The sequence below is a fragment of the Talpa europaea genome, assembly GCF_964194135.1.
Source record: "Talpa europaea genome assembly, chromosome: 9".
Classification (NCBI taxonomy): domain Eukaryota; kingdom Metazoa; phylum Chordata; class Mammalia; order Eulipotyphla; family Talpidae; genus Talpa; species Talpa europaea.
Window position 1 is genome coordinate 13224554 of NC_140076.1, and position 16527 is coordinate 13241080.

General features: G+C 47.8%; 1 protein-coding gene across 1 annotated transcript; it reads left to right on the top strand.

Annotated features, from left to right (window-relative positions):
• Positions 1-905: 905 nt before the first annotated feature.
• On the top strand, positions 906-14906 carry ELOA (elongin A; the record flags this gene model as incomplete). The annotated part of the gene is made up of 11 exons (XM_084243131.1): positions 906-995; positions 5954-6010; positions 6757-6863; positions 8029-9208; positions 9587-9698; positions 11252-11407; positions 11514-11611; positions 12485-12665; positions 13141-13252; positions 13750-13931; positions 14845-14906. The coding sequence occupies exons 1-11, from the start codon at positions 921-923 to the stop codon at positions 14904-14906; spliced, it is 2322 nt and encodes a 773-aa protein (XP_084099257.1). The 5' UTR covers positions 906-920.
• Between the last annotated feature and the right edge of the window lie 1621 nt (positions 14907-16527).

Here is a 16527-nt window from a genome sequence, read left to right on the forward strand (position 1 = left end):
GTTCTTTTTAGTGATTATAATGGTAATGGTGCTTTAAGGATGAGGCTGCAGTGCCTTCCAGGACGGTGTCCGAGCTGGTCTGACTCAGGCCCTACCGCTTCTAAGGGAACAGTCATTCGTTCATGTATCCATTGATTCAGGAAGCATCTACCTGGCGCCTACGTGCCAGACACCAGGGCGAAAGCGAGACCCGTGGGTTATTACCTCGTGTGGCTTAGCTGTCTCACTTTGGACAAATCCCTTTCTCTCTGGGCTTCGATTCTTCAGCCTGTTCAGAGACTCTGCGCTCGCAGAGGACCCGGACTATTTAGGTTCGAATGCCAGTTTCTCCGCTCGGCCGTCACGGGACGACGGGCAAGTTATTTGGTCTCCCGGGGCCTCGGCTCCCGGGTCTGTGAAGTGGGAGCGACACACTTGCTCTCGCCGGGCTGCACTGAAGGCGAGACAGCGAGCCCGGCCGCTCCCGCTCAGCGCGCTCGGTGCGGGGCGGTCGCTGACGTCCACCCTGCTCTCCCCAGACGGCGGCCCGTCCGGGCCCTGCCCGGGTCCACGCGGCGCGGCTCACCCTCCTCTCCGGGGCGCGGGAGCGGGCAGGACTCCCCGGCGAGGTCTGGCGCTCCGGCCGCATCCGCCCAGGACCGCCCCCCGGGCCCTCCCCGCCCGGGCTCCGCGCGCCGGACCAGCCTCCGGCTGCCGGGCAGCGGCGCGCCGGGGGAGGCGCCCCCCGCGCGCGCGGGGCGGGCGCCGGCACCGACCCTGGCCCGGGGCGGGGCCTGAGCCGCGGGACCCGCGCCCAGCCCGAGGCCCGGAAGGGGCCGGGCGCGCTTCCGTCTCCGCCGGGGATGCGCGGAGGGCGGAGCTGCGGCCCGAGGACGCGACGCGAGCCCAGTTCCGGCGAGGAGGCCGCGCCAGTGACAGCGATGGCGGCGGAGTCGGCGCTCCAAGTCGTGGAGCGGCTGCAGGCGCGCCTGGCCGCCAGCCCGGACCCGAAGAAGGTGAGCGGGCGGGCGCCGCGGGCGTTGGGCGCGGGGCGACCCCGTAACGGTCGCGGACCCGGGCGCGGCCCTTTCCGGACCGGCCGGAGCCGGCGTGGGGGGGGCTCGGACCCGGAGCCAGGCCCCGCCGGGCTCGGAACCGGGGCGCCGGGAAGTTCGCGGCCACTGGCCGCCCCCCGCGCGGCGAGACCCCGCACGTCGGGCCTCGGCGGGCCCGATCCGCCCTCCCGGGCCGGGCCGGGCCCCCGACGGGCAGGGGCGCGCTCGGGCGGACGCCGCGTGCCGGCGGGGCTCCCGGAGCCGCTCCCGCCGCGCCCGGCAGCTGCTGCCGGCGGGGAGCGACCTCGGAGCGGACTCCCGGCTGCGCCTCCCCCCGCGGCGCCCTGCCCGTCCCGCCGAGGTTGTCCGGCTGGAGAGGGGCTGCCGGGCGGGACGGCGTCGGGCTGTGTGGTCCTGCGTCCCCGGGAGACGCTCTTCTTGCTTTCGGGCTGGACACTCGAACGTGGCCTTTTCGCTTTCTCGGTAAATCTTTTCCAAAACAAAACAAAATAAACCTCACGTCACCGGGCTTGTGTACGCCAAAGACCGTAGGCTGGAGTTGGAAAAAAAGAGCAAGGGTTAGAAGTTGCCGCTAGATCTGCTCTTGGCCCTCTCGGAAAGGTGAGAACTCCCGTTCCTCGTCGGTGCGATAAGCGGGCGACCATTTTTAATTGCACTCAGCTAGTTTTGTTTGTTTTTCAACTGTCACGGTAGATGCCCTCCCCTTCCCGACGGGGTGACCCGGCGTCAGGGGCGTCGGGTGGATTTTGTCACCGTGGGACACACCGGCGAGCAGCCGGGGGTGTCTGGCGCGCCTGCCCGCGTCTGGCTTGCGTGTCGGTGCCCGGGAGCGGGCCCTGCGCCCCAGAGCGCTGTGTGCTCTAAGAGGAAGTAATCCGGGGAGGCCGTCGAGATGCGTGGTGGCGGGACCTGGGCTATAATCCATTTACCAGCCCTGGGTGTTGGGAGAAGTCTTGGCTGAACCTGTTTCCTCACCTGCTTCTTCCTAAGACTAAAGTAAAAGGTTAAAGCACCGGCTCAAAGGAAGTGCACAGTAGGTATTAATCATCACTCTAGACTTTTTTCTACAAGGGCCCCTTTCTCTTCACCTTTTCCCAGTCTGACATAGGTGAGGTTTCCTCTCCATTTCTTGGGTTGCACACAACTTATCATCAGGCCACTTTTAAACTCTTCTCATTCATACCTACATCAAAGATCACTCCTGCAGGAGGCCATTTTAGTATTAAATCTGTGAAAACTTGAATGCTTTCAGTTGCTTTGTGTTATATTTTCCTATTGTAGCTCCAGCACCCAGTGACCAAGCATATTTACAGATTTCTTTTTACAGTAATCCTTTGTGGGCATCTAATAGATGGTATTATTTGAGTACTAGTTTGTTTTTCCAAACACTGCAGGTTTGTGACTGATTTTAAAAGCTTAAAGCAGGGCCTCCCCGGTGGCGCAGCGGTTGAGGTGGCGCAGCGGTTGAGCGCTGGGTTGCGAGGCTGCCCCGCAGCCTCTGCGGCGCCGGTTCGATCCCCTGCTGCTCCCCGGCCACCGGAGGAGGATCCCACATGGTGCGCAGACCTCTCCTGCTGCCCGCTGCTCCCCTCAGCAGTGTACTTCAGTCCTTCTGCCTGCTCTGCTCCCCACTCTGGCTCTGGTGAGTTCTCTCACCCTCCCGCGCTTCTGACTGTACCCAGTGCATGTATAAACAAAACAAACAAACAAATATAATAAATAAATAAATAATTAAAAAATTAAAAATAAATAAATAAAAGCTTAAAGCAGTCTTTGATTTTGATTTACTTTTATTTCTGTCTGGTTAAAAAAATGCTCCATGTACTAGAATTTAAATTTTTTGAAGTAGGACTTCTAGTACTTGATGTGCATAAAATATCAAATTAGAGGTTTGTTTAGCTTCCATCCTACTTGAACTGATAGTGATTGTTGTGAGCATTTGGGCTTTCTATCCCCATATTAAAAAATCATCCTAAACTTCTGGCTTTGCACCATGTAATGAGCATTGTTAAGATGAGAAAATGTTGGGAGACCATTTTTGCAAAGGGCACAACAGTCGGCATTCAGAAATGAGCTAACAGCGGAGGGAAAACTGCAAGCTGGCACACTAGCCTTCTTCTCAACCTTCTGTTAACCCAACAAGCTCCCACAGGTTGTTCCTGAAATTGCAAGGTGATTATATGGCAGTATTGAATTTGCAACTAAATCTTAATTCAAACCATTATTAGCGAAAGGGTTGATTCCACACCTGTGTTCATGGATTTCTGGTGCCAAGCATTGGTGCTATAAGCTCATCTATTTGGGGAGATGTCAGGCTGATGGTGATTTCTTGGTTCCTACTCCTGCTATTTAACTGGAAATAATTCTCATGGCTGGTAAAGTTACCTGTCCTGTGTTATATTTTGAATGTAAAAACTGTACCACAAACATAGTCTGATGACAAGTGGAGAGCGAGGGCTCCACATTATGAACATCTTTTGCTTTTTGGGTAGGAGTTTGCAAAGGTCAGCTAAGATACCTGAGCTTGCACTGTGTGAATGTTTGACATTTCTCAATGACCTGTTAACAGTTTTTGCAAATTCTACAATTGGTCCCTTCAGTGTGATAGCAGCAAGTTTCCACTTACTTGAGGATGCTCAAAGTGCTTTTACCTTGTTTTTGCTTTGTTCTTTCTTGAACCGCATTGAAAATAGAGGGGCTGTGCAATCCTTTTTCTCTTATGTGGACCTAAATCAGTTTGGAAATCTTGAGGGTTTAAATTTGTCTGCTTTTAAGTCACCCCCACTCACAAAGCAAAGCACAAAAGCATTATTTACACTTGCAGTTAGCAGCAGGCTTTGAATTGAACACATCCCTCAATGACTTCTGGCCCCAACCATGCATGTTGGCTTTGTAGAGGTGCCAGGTCTCTGTGCCCTTGGTGATCCCGACACTGGACTCAACACTGTTTAACAGCATGACACTGAGGAGCAGCTCTTCCGCTTGTTTCAGGTGTGCTCACTGGCATGTGGCTACTGCTCTGTTTTCTAAGGACAGTGTTAGGATGCTGGCTTTTCTCTTGACTCTAGAGTACATGCTGTGGTGGACAAACTTGACTTACTACCTTGGTAGACAAGTCACCTAACCTCGCCAGGCTATTTCAGTATCTGTAAAATGAGAATAATCTCCATTTTATAGAGATGGTTAATGAGAATGAACTTAGGTAACACATTTAAGGAGTTAGCATAGTGGATAGTATATAAATACCTCCCATGGAATGGCTTTAGGGCAGACCGTCTGTATTTAACCTTTTTGATGACTTGCTTTAAGAAAAGGAATTGGTATTAGTCTTCGCACCATTACTTGGGTGACGAGAAACACACATAAACTTTCTCCTGAGTTGGATTGGATGATGGTGATGATCAAATTTGAAGTGGAGGATAAGTTTCACTGTACAAGTGAAACTCCCTAGGGGTCTCCCTGGTGGTGTAGGGGTTAAAGGCACGGTGCTGTCAAGCTCTTGCCAGCCACTGCAGCACGAGTTCCATCCCCAGCCAGGGAGTTGACCCACATGGCACAGCAGACCTCTCCTGTCTCACTCGCTGATCCCCTCAGCAATGTATTTCAGTCAATCCACCACTTGTGCTCCCCACTCTGTCTCTGGTGAATCCCCTCACCCACCCACCCCCACACCTCTGGCCTATGCCCCAGTTCTTGTATACATAAATAAAAATAAATCTTAGAAAAAAAGTGAAACTCCCTAGATATGCCACTTGGCATCTTACTTGTTCCAGGCAGACAGGATTATCATGTCTGCACCAATTGCTCTGCCTAGTGACCATATTCAGTAATTATTGAAGTAGAATGACCAGAAAAACATTCTTGCTACTCCACCTAATAGCAGTATGGCATACCAATTATAGCCCGGTTGGCACATGGAAAAAGAACCTATCTTGTTATCTAATATTTAAATGCAAACCTAGTGAGGTTGTCTGTTTGGAACTACATGTACTTTGCGGCACTCCTCAGGTGGTAATATGCATGTAAATATTTCCTGAAGAAAGACATAGCCAATCATGACTTTTGGTAGGAATGCAGCAAGTAGGAATTGGCTGGGGACTCTCTCGCTGAGGGTCAAGGGTGAATCCCCACAGCTTGTGAAGTAGCAACAGGATCCAGTTCCTATTTTACTAGTGAAGTAACAGAGGTTCAGGGAGGTTACTGACTTGCACAAGATCACCCTACAAGGCGGAGTCAAGGCGGCCAAGCTCTGATGCCCCGTCTGTGACTCCAGAACTCTTTTTAACAGCTTTGCTATCATGCTTTTGACCTACTTTTAGGAACTACAGAAAGGAAATGTGGCCAAGCCCAGATCTTTTTTCTGATCTACCCAGACATTTTGATTTTGTGTTTATCACTAACAGCAAGGCTCTAATTCTGATAACTTCTCACTTGTATCCAAAATAATAGATAACAGTTCTGTTAAACACTGTCACTCTTCCTGGAAACATGACACTTTTTTCCAGTAGAAACTTCGCTTTACTTTTCTTTGTGCAGGGCCCATGGGTAATTTTCCTAAAATTGGTGCCTTTCTCAGAAATTCTCTCTCCAAATGGGTGAAATGATAGTTGTTGATGACTGTTAGCGTTGGTGGGTTTGGCTCTCTTCTCTAAGTCTACTACCTCTTGTGAGTGTTTGAAAGCACAGAATCTAAAGCCACAGACCTGAGTGACTCCTTCCCTATTTGCATCCAAGGGCAAATAACTTTTCTGAGCCTGTTTTTACACTTATAAAATAGGCATGATAACCATACCTGGTTAGCACTGAGTCAGCACTTAACTGCCAGATACTATTCTTATCTCTTCCAGTGAATGATTATGATTTTATAGAAATTAATGTTTATTTCATTCTTTCTGCAGCTATTGAAATATTTGAAGAAACTCTCCACCTTGCCTATTACAGTAGACATTCTTGCGGTAAGAACTTTGTAACTTTAGATATAACTGTTTCCTATCCCCTTCCCACTGGGAGAAATTGTACAGTAAGATTAAGAGTGTGGGTTTTGAAAGTGAAAGCAATCATTGTATGATTCTGTTTTTATGATAATGTATAGGACATACAAGTCCATAGACAGAAAGTAGATTAGTGCTTGCCAGGGAGCAGGGAAAATTGGGAAAAAGGTTTTCTTTTTAGGGTGATGGAAATGTTCTGGAATTAGATAGTGGTGGTGGTTGTAAGTGTTCTGGAAATTACTGACTAAATCTTTTAAAATGGGGAACTGTATAAGTTTTATTTCAAAATTTTTCATTAAGAATTAAAAGAACATTGATTTGAGCATCAGTGAGTCCTGGATTCATATGCGATTTCTAGTCCTTCTTTGTAAAATGGGGCTGATTCCTGCCTCTGGGAGTTGTAAGGGTTGAATCAGATACTGTCCCCAAAGCTGTTAGCTCTGTGCCTGACACGTGCTACAACCACTCTTGTTATTATTGTTAAAGTTCTAGAAATGTTTTAATTCATTGTTTTCCGCTTCTAAACCTGGTGTGCTTTTGCTAAACTGTTTGGAGCATGGACACCAAGTAATTTTGTATTAAAACTTGCAAGGTATATTTCATTAAGGAAGTGTTGCTTTGTTGAGTTTCTCAAAGCAAGAGCCTTATTTCTTAAGAAAATTGTGAACCTGGTTTCACAACCCTCTAACAATTCTTTATTCCACTTGTAGGAGACTGGGGTTGGGAAAACAGTGAATAGCTTTCGAAAACATGAGCATGTTGGAAGCTTTGCCAGGGACCTAGTGGCCCAGTGGAAGAAGTTGGTTCCTGTGGAACGGTAAGGACATTACTCGTAGACTTGTTCAACTGAATGGTTGGAGGATTTACACACAGAAAAGCTTTTTATTATTATTTCTCTGCCTTTTTTATGTATTCATTTTACCTTAATTATAGAAATAAACTATGATCATTATAGACTATTGAAAAATATTTTTAAAATAAAATCAGTTTCCTTTCTTATCACTTTATCCATGTAAAGCATGTTAAAATTTCTTATAATTCTACAATCCAAAGATAAGCATGATTAACATCTTCTTAAAAGGCCTTTTTATATAGTTATGAACAAATTATACAACTAATAGCCCCTTTTCTATCTAACAACAGTTTAACAATGGGTCTAGTATGTCCTCATGTTAAAAAAACATTGTAAGCACTTTCTTATCCATATGATTTAAAAATTTTTTATTTTCTTTTTAAAGGTTTCTTTATTTATGCATTCAAGAACTGGGGTACAGGCCGGAGGTGTGGGGGGTAAGAGGATTCACCAGAGACAGAGTGGGGAACAGAACAGGCAGACTGACTGAAATACACTGCTGAGGGGAGCAGCAGGCGAGATAGGTCTGCTGCGCCATGTGGGTCAGCTCCCTGGCCAGGGATTGAACTCAGGCTGTCACGGCAGGCCATCATGGTGACAGCATTAAGACTTAACCCCTAGGGCCTCCCCAGTGGCGCAGCGGTTGAACACTGGGCTGCGAAGCTGCCCGCAGCCTCTGCAGAGCCAGTTCGTTCCCCGGCCGCCGGGCGAGGGTCCCACATGGCGCACAGACCTCTCCTGCCGCCCACTGCTCCCCTCAGCAGTGTACTTCATCAGTCTGCCTGCTCTGCTCTCTGCTCTGGCTCTGGTGGATTCTCTCGCCCTCCCGTGCTTCTAACTGTACCCAGTGCTTATATAAATAAATCAATAAATCTTTAAAAAAAAAAAAAAAAGACTTAACCCCTAGGCCAGGAGCAAGGCCCCCATATCCACAAGATTCTAATCTTTGTATCCTATAGTTACATTCTTTTCTACTTGTTGAATATTTGAGTTTTCCCAGTTTTAAAGCATCATGAAGTATCTGCTGAGCAGAACCCATCTTCTTTCCTAGACTGTAGCTCTGTATGCGCTTCATCCCTCTGAACAAGGATGACATTGAGATTTCTTTCTGATTTTTATTCTATTTTAGAAACAATGAGCCTGATGAACAGGACTTTGAGAAAAGCAATTCCCGTAAGCGTCCCAGGGATGCTGTTCAGAAGGAGGAGATAGAGGGGGACTATCAAGAAAACTGGAAGGCTTCCAGTAGCCGATCATATAGCCCCGATCATAGACAGAAAAAAAACAGGAAACTCTCAGAGCTTGAGAGAACTCACAAAGTGTCTCACAGCCATGAGAGGAGAGACGAGAAAAAGAGGTGCCACAGAAATTCACCAGTTTACTCTTCAGACCATGAATCTTCTGATTATGGCCACGTTCAGTCCCCTCCATCATGTGCCAGTCCTCATCAGATGTCCATGGACCATTATAGATCCCCAGAGGAGGACCCCGAACCCCTTGTTCCACATCAGAAGGCTGGAAAGGGCCATAGTAATGCCCTTCAGGACAGACTGGGGGTTGGTCAGGAACGACACCCAGGTGAGTCCCAGGGGAAAGGGGCTGTGAGTCAGAACAAGGAGCACAAATCTTCCCACAAGGACAAGCGCTTGGGGGATGCCAAGGGAGATGAGAAGTCCTCTTCAAGCAGAGAGAAGTTGCACAAGGCCATTTGCAAGGAGGAAAACCGAAGGCTGCTCTCCAGCGATAGCACAAAGGAGAAAGCGCCCTCTAGTGGTGTCAAGAAGGAGAAGGAAAAAGAGGGCAGCACCAAGAAGAAGTTTTTAGCCCCTTTGGAGGTTGCTTCGGACAACCACCTTAAAAAGCCAAAGCACAGAGACTCAGAGAAAACCAAATCGGACAAAAACAAGCAAAGTATAAACAGCTTGGACATAGGAAAGGGGGCAGGAGACCTGCCCAAGGTAAAAGAGAAGGTTTCTAACAACCTAAAGAATCAAGAAGGGAAAGTAAAAACTCATTTGGATCGGAAGTCAGGGGGCTCTCTTCCAAAAGGTGAGGATGCAGACATGGACGATGAGTTTGAGCAACCCACCATGTCTTTTGAGTCATACCTCAGCTATGACCAGCCCCGGAAGAAAAAGAAAAAGATTGTAAAAACTTCAGCCACAGCTCTCGGAGAAAAAGGACTTAAAAAGAATGATTCAAAAAGCACTAGTAAAAATTTGGACTTGGTTCAGAAATTACCTAAGGTGAATGAAAACAAGTCAGAGAAGCTTCAGGCTGCTGGAGCCAATTCAGCCAAGCTGAAAAAGGTAACCACTCAGCCCCTGGGTGGCTTCCCATTCAGACCACCTGCCCCCATAGAGCTCCCAGCACCCACCCTACTGGTATTTTGCTTGACTTGCTTTTACTGACATGTTGAATTTCAGTTTGAGGTCATTTCCTCTGAGCCTCCCCAGTTGCCAGGGCAGGTAGTAGCCAAGGTAGTATTTTTGGAGGCCTCCTGTTGTGCTGGGTCCCCTCTAGATGTATTTCCTGATGTGGGTGGTGTCAGACATAGCTGTCGCCCTTCCTCCAGCCTGGATCTGCCTGTGAAGTTATCTGCCTAGTCAGCACCGCTGAGGATGGACTAGGTGAGCAAGCTGTGCTTGCAGAGAGGGGCTCCCCAGTCACTGGTCTCTTCTCTGCAGGTCCCCACCGATCTATTGCCAGTGTTGCCAGACCTCCCACTCCCCGTAATACAGGCCAATTACCGTCCGCTCCCTTCCCTCGAACTGATCTCCTTCCAACCAAAGCGAAAAGGTAATTTTCTTTAGCTTTTCTTAAGTGGAAAAGGTTTTTTAAAAATGTATTCATGGGGCCTCCCCAGTGGCGCAGCGGTTGAGCGCTGGGTTGCGAAGCTGCCCGCAGCCTCTGCAGTGCCGGTTCGATCCCCGGCTGCTCCCCGGCCAGCAGAGTAGGGTCCCACATGGCGCGCAGACCTCTCCTGCCGCCCGCTGCTCCCCTCAGCAGTGTACTTCGGTCCTTCTGCCTGCTCTGCTCCCCGCTCTGGCTCTGGTGAATTCTCTCACCTTCCCACGCTTCTGACTGTACCCAGTGCTTGTATAAATAAATAAAATAAATCTTAAAAAAAAAATGTATTCATGATCTGGCGACAGATTTGAAGCAATTTTTTTTGAGTTTGAATCCCAGCTCTAGCTTGTACCAGTTATTGAGCTTCGCTAGTGACTTAATTTCCTTGGACTTCAGTTTCATACTCTGTGCATGAGAGAAGTAATGGTATCTACTGCATAGGGTTGTTAAGTAGATTAAAAGTGATAAACACTGGTGAAGCTCTTGTGCTTGGTTTTTCCACATAGTAAATGTTCAGTAAATCTTAGCTGCTGCTGTTTTAGTGGTTCTTTATATATTCTGTGTGAGCTTTTTATCTTTAAAAAGTCTACTTTTAATAGCAAAAGAGTTATATGGCCTATAAGCATGTTAGCAAGAGACTAAGAGCTAGATCCTGGCTCTCCCACATGGTGGCATCCTGTAAAATGCGTGGAGGGGATGATTTCTTTTTTTCTTTTTCTTTTTTTAAGATTATTTATTTATTTTTAAAGATTTATTTATTCATTTATACAAGCACTGGGTACAGTCAGAAGCGCGGGAGGGTGAGAGAATTCACCAGAGCCAGAGCTGGGAGCAGAACAGACAGACTGATGAAATACACTGCTGAGGGGAGCAGCAGACACAGCGGGAGAGGTCTGCCATGCCATGTGGGACCCTTGCCCGTGGCCGGGGATCAAACCGGCACTGTAGAGGCTGCGGGCAGCTTCACAGCCCAGTGCTCAACCTCTGCGCCACCGGGGAGGCCCTTTTAAGATTTTTTAAAGATTTATTATTTATGCATACAAGAACTGGGGTACAGGCCAGAGGTGCGGGTTGGTGAGAGGATCCACCAGAGACAGAGCAGGGAACAGAACAGGCAGATTGACTGAAATACACTGCTGAGGGGAGCAGCAGGTGAGACAGGAGAGGTCTGCGCCATGTGGGTTTGTCCCTGGACGGCTGGGGATTGAGCTCATGCTGCAGAGGCTGTGGATTGCTTCATAGTGCCATGCTTAACCCCTTGTGCCACCAGGAAGGCCCCTGAGGGGATGATTTCGAAGATGTGATAAGTGAAACAGTTGATAACATGTTATTAATTGGTTTAAAAGAGTAGAATAATTTTTCTTGAAGGATATGGAAAGAACTGGAAGCATTGAATTCCTTGAGGAAGGGAACTGGGAGGCTGAGGAATGGGGTGGAAAGGAGAGCTTTCACTCTGTAACTTAGTACCTTGAGTAATTTACATTCCTGTTCTTGTCCTGTAGCACTCTCTTCACCCCATGAAGAGGAAGAAGCTGGATTCACTGGACGAAGAATGAATTCTAAGATGCAGGTGTATTCTGGTTCCAAGTGTGCCTATCTCCCCAAAATGATGAGCTTGCACCAGCAGTGCATCCGGGTCCTTAAAAATAATATTGACTGTAAGTCCTATGCCTGTTTTTTGCCCCTAAGTACACTATAGCACTGGGCCCTTACTGCTCGGCAGTCTGGCTGCCACTCAGCACTTTCACCTTTGGTTCTCTGCAGCAATCTTTGAAGTGGGAGGTGTCCCATATTCTGTCCTTGAACCTGTTTTGGAGAGGTGTACCCCTGATCAGCTGTGTCGCATAGAGGAATACAATCACGTGAGTATCCTGTTGAGTAGAAAGAGAACAGTTTTCTGGCTCATGGTTCCGGAAGTAGCTTTGTCTTTGTGAAACTACCATGACTGAAGGGCAGGCTGGAGGTCTGATTACTTTGTTGGGCATATTTGGTTTGCCTGCGGGCCTATAAACATGCATATTCCTTGCTTCTGTGGGCCTCTTGGGCTATCAAGGTGAGATTAAAGGGAGTAAAAAGCATCCAAGCCTTGTGTTGATATTCAAGTGTTGAATGAAAAGAGTGCAGGTTGTCTCAAAAAATCCTTCCCATAGTGCTGGGGCACACTCATTTGATATTAGCTCTCTCTAATGCCAGGGACATTAGAGACCTAATGTCTTAAATTAGGAGACATAACCTAATTTTTGTGTTGTTTTCTCTCTTAACTCCCCAAAACAGCTAGTACAATGCCTTGCACTTAACTTGTTTTTTAATGAAATGATTTGATTTACTCCTAGAACTATGTTATTTTTTTAAAGATTTATTTATTTATGCATACAAGAACTGGGGTGCAAGCCAGAGGTGTGGGGAGGGTGAAAGGATTCACCAGAGACAGAGTGGGAAACAGAACAGAACACTGCTGAGAGGAGCAGCGGGCGAGTCAGGAAAGGTCTGCTGTGCCATGTAGGTATCTCCCTGGGCGGGGATCGAACTTGTGCTGCAGTGACTGCGGACAGCTTCATAGGTTGCGTCTTAATCCCTAGTGCCACCCGGGAGGCCCAGAACTATGGTATTTTAATGTAATACTATGAGAATCAAAAAATTAATAGGAAGCTGGTCATCCCTAGGTAATTAAGAATGGAAAGAGATCAGTAAGAGAGCTGTGTACAAGTGATGTCCTGTATACATGACACTTCTAGGTATTAATCGAAGAAACAGATCAATTATGGAAAGTTCACTGTCACCGAGACTTTAAGGAAGAAAGACCAGAAGAGTATGAGTCTTGGCGGGAGATGTACCTGCGGCTCCAAGATGCCCGGGAGCAGCGGCTGCGATTACTGACAAAGAACATCCAGTCTGCGCATGCCAACAAGCCCAAAGGTGAAGGGGTTGGGAGCCAGGGACCACCAGCAGGGCAGGGCCTGGCAAGATAGTGAGCCCTGTGCTCAGCAATGGCAGGGCATTGGTGGGCTCACTGGGTGGGACCTCTGGCTCTTGAATCACTCTTGCATCTGCAGGAGAACATGAAGATATGTTTCTCCTGCTGCCACCTGTGCTACCCTTAAGTGTGCTGTTCAAGGTTGATAATCCCCTAGCTTTGGGTGTACTTGAAAAGGCTTCATTTCTTAGTAGTGTGCAGTATTATTTATTTATTTGTTTGTTTGTTTGTTTATTTATTTATTTTGGTGGGACCCTCGCCAGCGGCTGGGGAACGAACTGGCGCTGCAGAGGCTGCGGGCAGCCTTGCAGTCCAGCGCTCAACCGCTGCACCACCAGGGGAGGCCCAGTAGTGTGTATTATTAAAATAACTACCATCTCTGCTCAGGCAGGTGTTAATCTCCATGTTTTTCCATAGGCCGACAAGCAAAGATGGCTTTTGTCAACTCTGTGGCCAAACCACCTCGAGACGTTCGAAGAAGGCAGGAGAAGTTTGGAACAGGAGGAGCAGCTGTGCCTGACAGAGTCAAGTAAGAGTTCTGCTCCACTGTGGTTTCCCGTGTCAGGGAAGAGCACCCAAGAGCTTGTCATCAACTCAAAGGGGCAGCAAGTGATTCCATGAGCCCCAGCTTCCTTGATTGCAGTGGGCTGAGTAATGACACCTGCCTCTTGGGGATCAAGAATAAATGGAAAACAGGGCCTGGCTTCTGGGAAACTTTCCCTTATGATTCTTCTTTCCCCATTTAAACTAAAAGGCAATACTGTGGTGAAGATGAAACTATATAATTGTCACGTTGGCATTTTCAGAATACAGATTTACACCCAAACGGTACAAGGTTAGGTGAGATTATCTTTCATGCCGGAAGGCTAATGCTCTCACCTCTGAGCCACCACCGGACTCCAGGCGCTGTGGTTACTGGTCAAAGCCACAAAACCGTGTCCTCCCCAGATAGGCCACTTTCAGGCTGTTGGGGCCAAGGACAGGCTTCTCATGTTCCTGATTAACCCCGGCGTCACTCTGTTATAGGATTAAGCCAGCTCCCTACCATACTGGAAGTAGCCACACTCCCTCCAATAGTGGCTGCAGCAACAGCTTTAACTCCAGCCCTGAGGAGCCGGCCTATGACGGCCCAAGCACCAGCAGCGCCCATTTGGCACCCATGGTCAGCAGCACTGTGTCCTATGATCCCAGGAAACCGACTGTGAAGAGTAAGTGACTCAGGGCTCCTGATCAGATATTTCAAAACTAGTATTTGAACCCTTTTGATACCATCACCACTGCCTGGCGTTTGGTGCATAGGATGTAGTGCGTGCCATGCCTTCCGCAGAGCTGGCCTGGATGCCTGTGCCTCCTTCCCCCACTTGTTCATCATGCATGGGTATCTTTGAGTGAATGAGCATGGTGAATATTCATGCTGCTTTTTTTAAACCTAAATGTAAACCTGTTTGTGCAGACACTAGCATGGGTTTCATAATTACAATTAACATCAAGTGATAGTCTATGTTAGTGGGGTTTTATGAAACTTGAGATCCAAGTATTTTTTGTATTTAGTTGGGTCTATTTATTTTATTAATTTTATTACCACCTAACTTAATTAGACCATCATTCTATATTTACTTCAGGGCTCCTTGGGGAGTGGGATCACCCAGCCAGCTCAAGCTTTGGCTATGCTCAGGTCGCTCAGTCCCAAGGGCAGCCAGTGTCCTTCAGTGCTGCTTACAGTGAGCTTCTCTTAGCCCCTTGCTACACTGAACAGCAAGGTAGAGGGGTTTTGGGGTTTTTGGGGCTAGTTTGGATACTGGTGAGGTAGTTAGATTATGGCTCACTGTGGCCTTTAGACGCTGGCAAGGATTGAATTCCAGTTTTGCCACTTAGTGTATAACCAGAGACAAGGGTCCGGTCTCTGAGTCTTGGGGAGGTGGTTAGAATTAGAGATCATGACTGCCCTGGGCCAGCAGGTGCTCAGTGAGCCTTGGCTCTGTACCTGTTTTGATTCTGGCGCTAGGGGCCGCTTGTGACGCATAGCCGGGAGGACCCAGGCCTAGCCTGGACATAAACCACCAGTGGTGTGTGTCTGAACTGCTGTGGATCTGAGTCAACTGCCTTGCTTCCTTTTCACAGAAATCGCCCCAATGATGGCCAAGACAATTAAAGCTTTTAAGAACAGATTCTCCCGAAGATAAACCGAGGACTTGCCTTGGAGCTGAAATTTGGGGGGAGGAATACAAGGACAATGGGGATTGGAGAATGGACTTCCAAAGGAGACCAGAATCGTTGATCTCTGAATCCTGCAGTTTGTAGGGGCTCCCCCATGAGCCTGTGCACAGCCACTGCCTCCTGCCTGGAGAACGCTTCAGAACTCTGAGGAAGATGTGAAGCCTCAGTCTCACTGAGGATTTTAAGGTCAATTATACTTTTGTTGTTAATTAGCTTCTTTGTAAACTACAAGGCATAGTTTTAATTAATAAATATTGCCCCCAGATTGTATTTATATTACCCCCCAGGTTATTTTGTTTTGTTGGGGGTGGTTTTTTGTTTTTTGTTTTTTTCTCTTTTTGTTCCTCTACCACATGCTTGGCCCTTTATTTTCAGGGTCCTTTATTAAAGCTGGTTGAAAGCCATTCGCCTGCCCCAGTTCAGCTCTCCTGCGCCTGGGCATCCCCAGAGCCTGAGTGGTGCCTGCTGCTCATGGGCCTGAGAGTGAGTGCTGGGCTGCCTATGAAGGGAACTTATGCCTCCCAGCCCCTGCTCAGTGTTGCTTTGAATCCTATGCAGGTGCATCTCTCTCACTCACTAAATAGTATTTATTAAGGGAGGTTATCTGTAAAGGTCTAGTCTTTCCTCCAACCTTTTACCTTTTAGCCAGTTCCTTTTTTTTTTTTTTTTTTTGAGGCTCACTAGAGGTCACAAAATTTGGGAGATCAGTCTGCACAGAACCCCAGCATTTTTACAATTTTCTGATTCAAAATTTTAGGTCTTTTACCTCCCCAACTTTTCCTTCTCATTAACCCGGGGGGAAAAGAGGCACATGGCAGGGCTTTTTGTAGCTCCTGGAACACAACTTTAGAGTTTTAAACGCCAGCACTTTAATCTCTTGTTCCCTATGAATTGCTGTAACAGGAGAATGGTTTTTAAAGTCACAATGCTATGTTGGAAACGGTTTTTGCTTTTGCCTTTTCTTTACAAGATCATGTGATTGGAAGAGCACAAGTTTGCTCTGTTTTATAGAGAACTGTGCAGGTGACGCTCTCTCTACCTTTTGGGTGATGAAGACAGAATGTGAAAGAAAGGGCCAACTTAGGGAAAGGGAGCAGTAGTATCAGGATGAGGGAGAACCCCAAGGGCATCCATCCAGTTGTGGGAGGAAGGCTCTCACTTTCCACTTGACACCAGTCGAGATCAGAATTAGGAGGACAGTGTTAGCGTCTGTCTTGGCTGTTGAACTCTGACCCAGTAGGATTCCACTGGTTGTCACCCAGGTGGAAGCAGATGCTCTAAATTTGAGGTGCCTGTCCTTAGCAAACTCAGCAGCAGACTGAGGGCGTGGTTACAGTGACAACCTGAGGGGCCAAGGCAGTCCATTCCCTCAACACTTGCTCACAGCCGCAGGTGTGGAGCCCCCTGTTTTTAACCATCTTGCACACCTGGGGCCAACTTTGCAGAAGCCAGAGCAATGCAGGAAATCTGTGCAACAAAAGCAAAAACTGCACTGTTCTGCGCACACTGCAGTGCAGGGCGCCTGTTGCAACCGGATACATGGTATTGCTGTTTTAATTTGCTGTATTTCTAATTGGGTAAAGCATT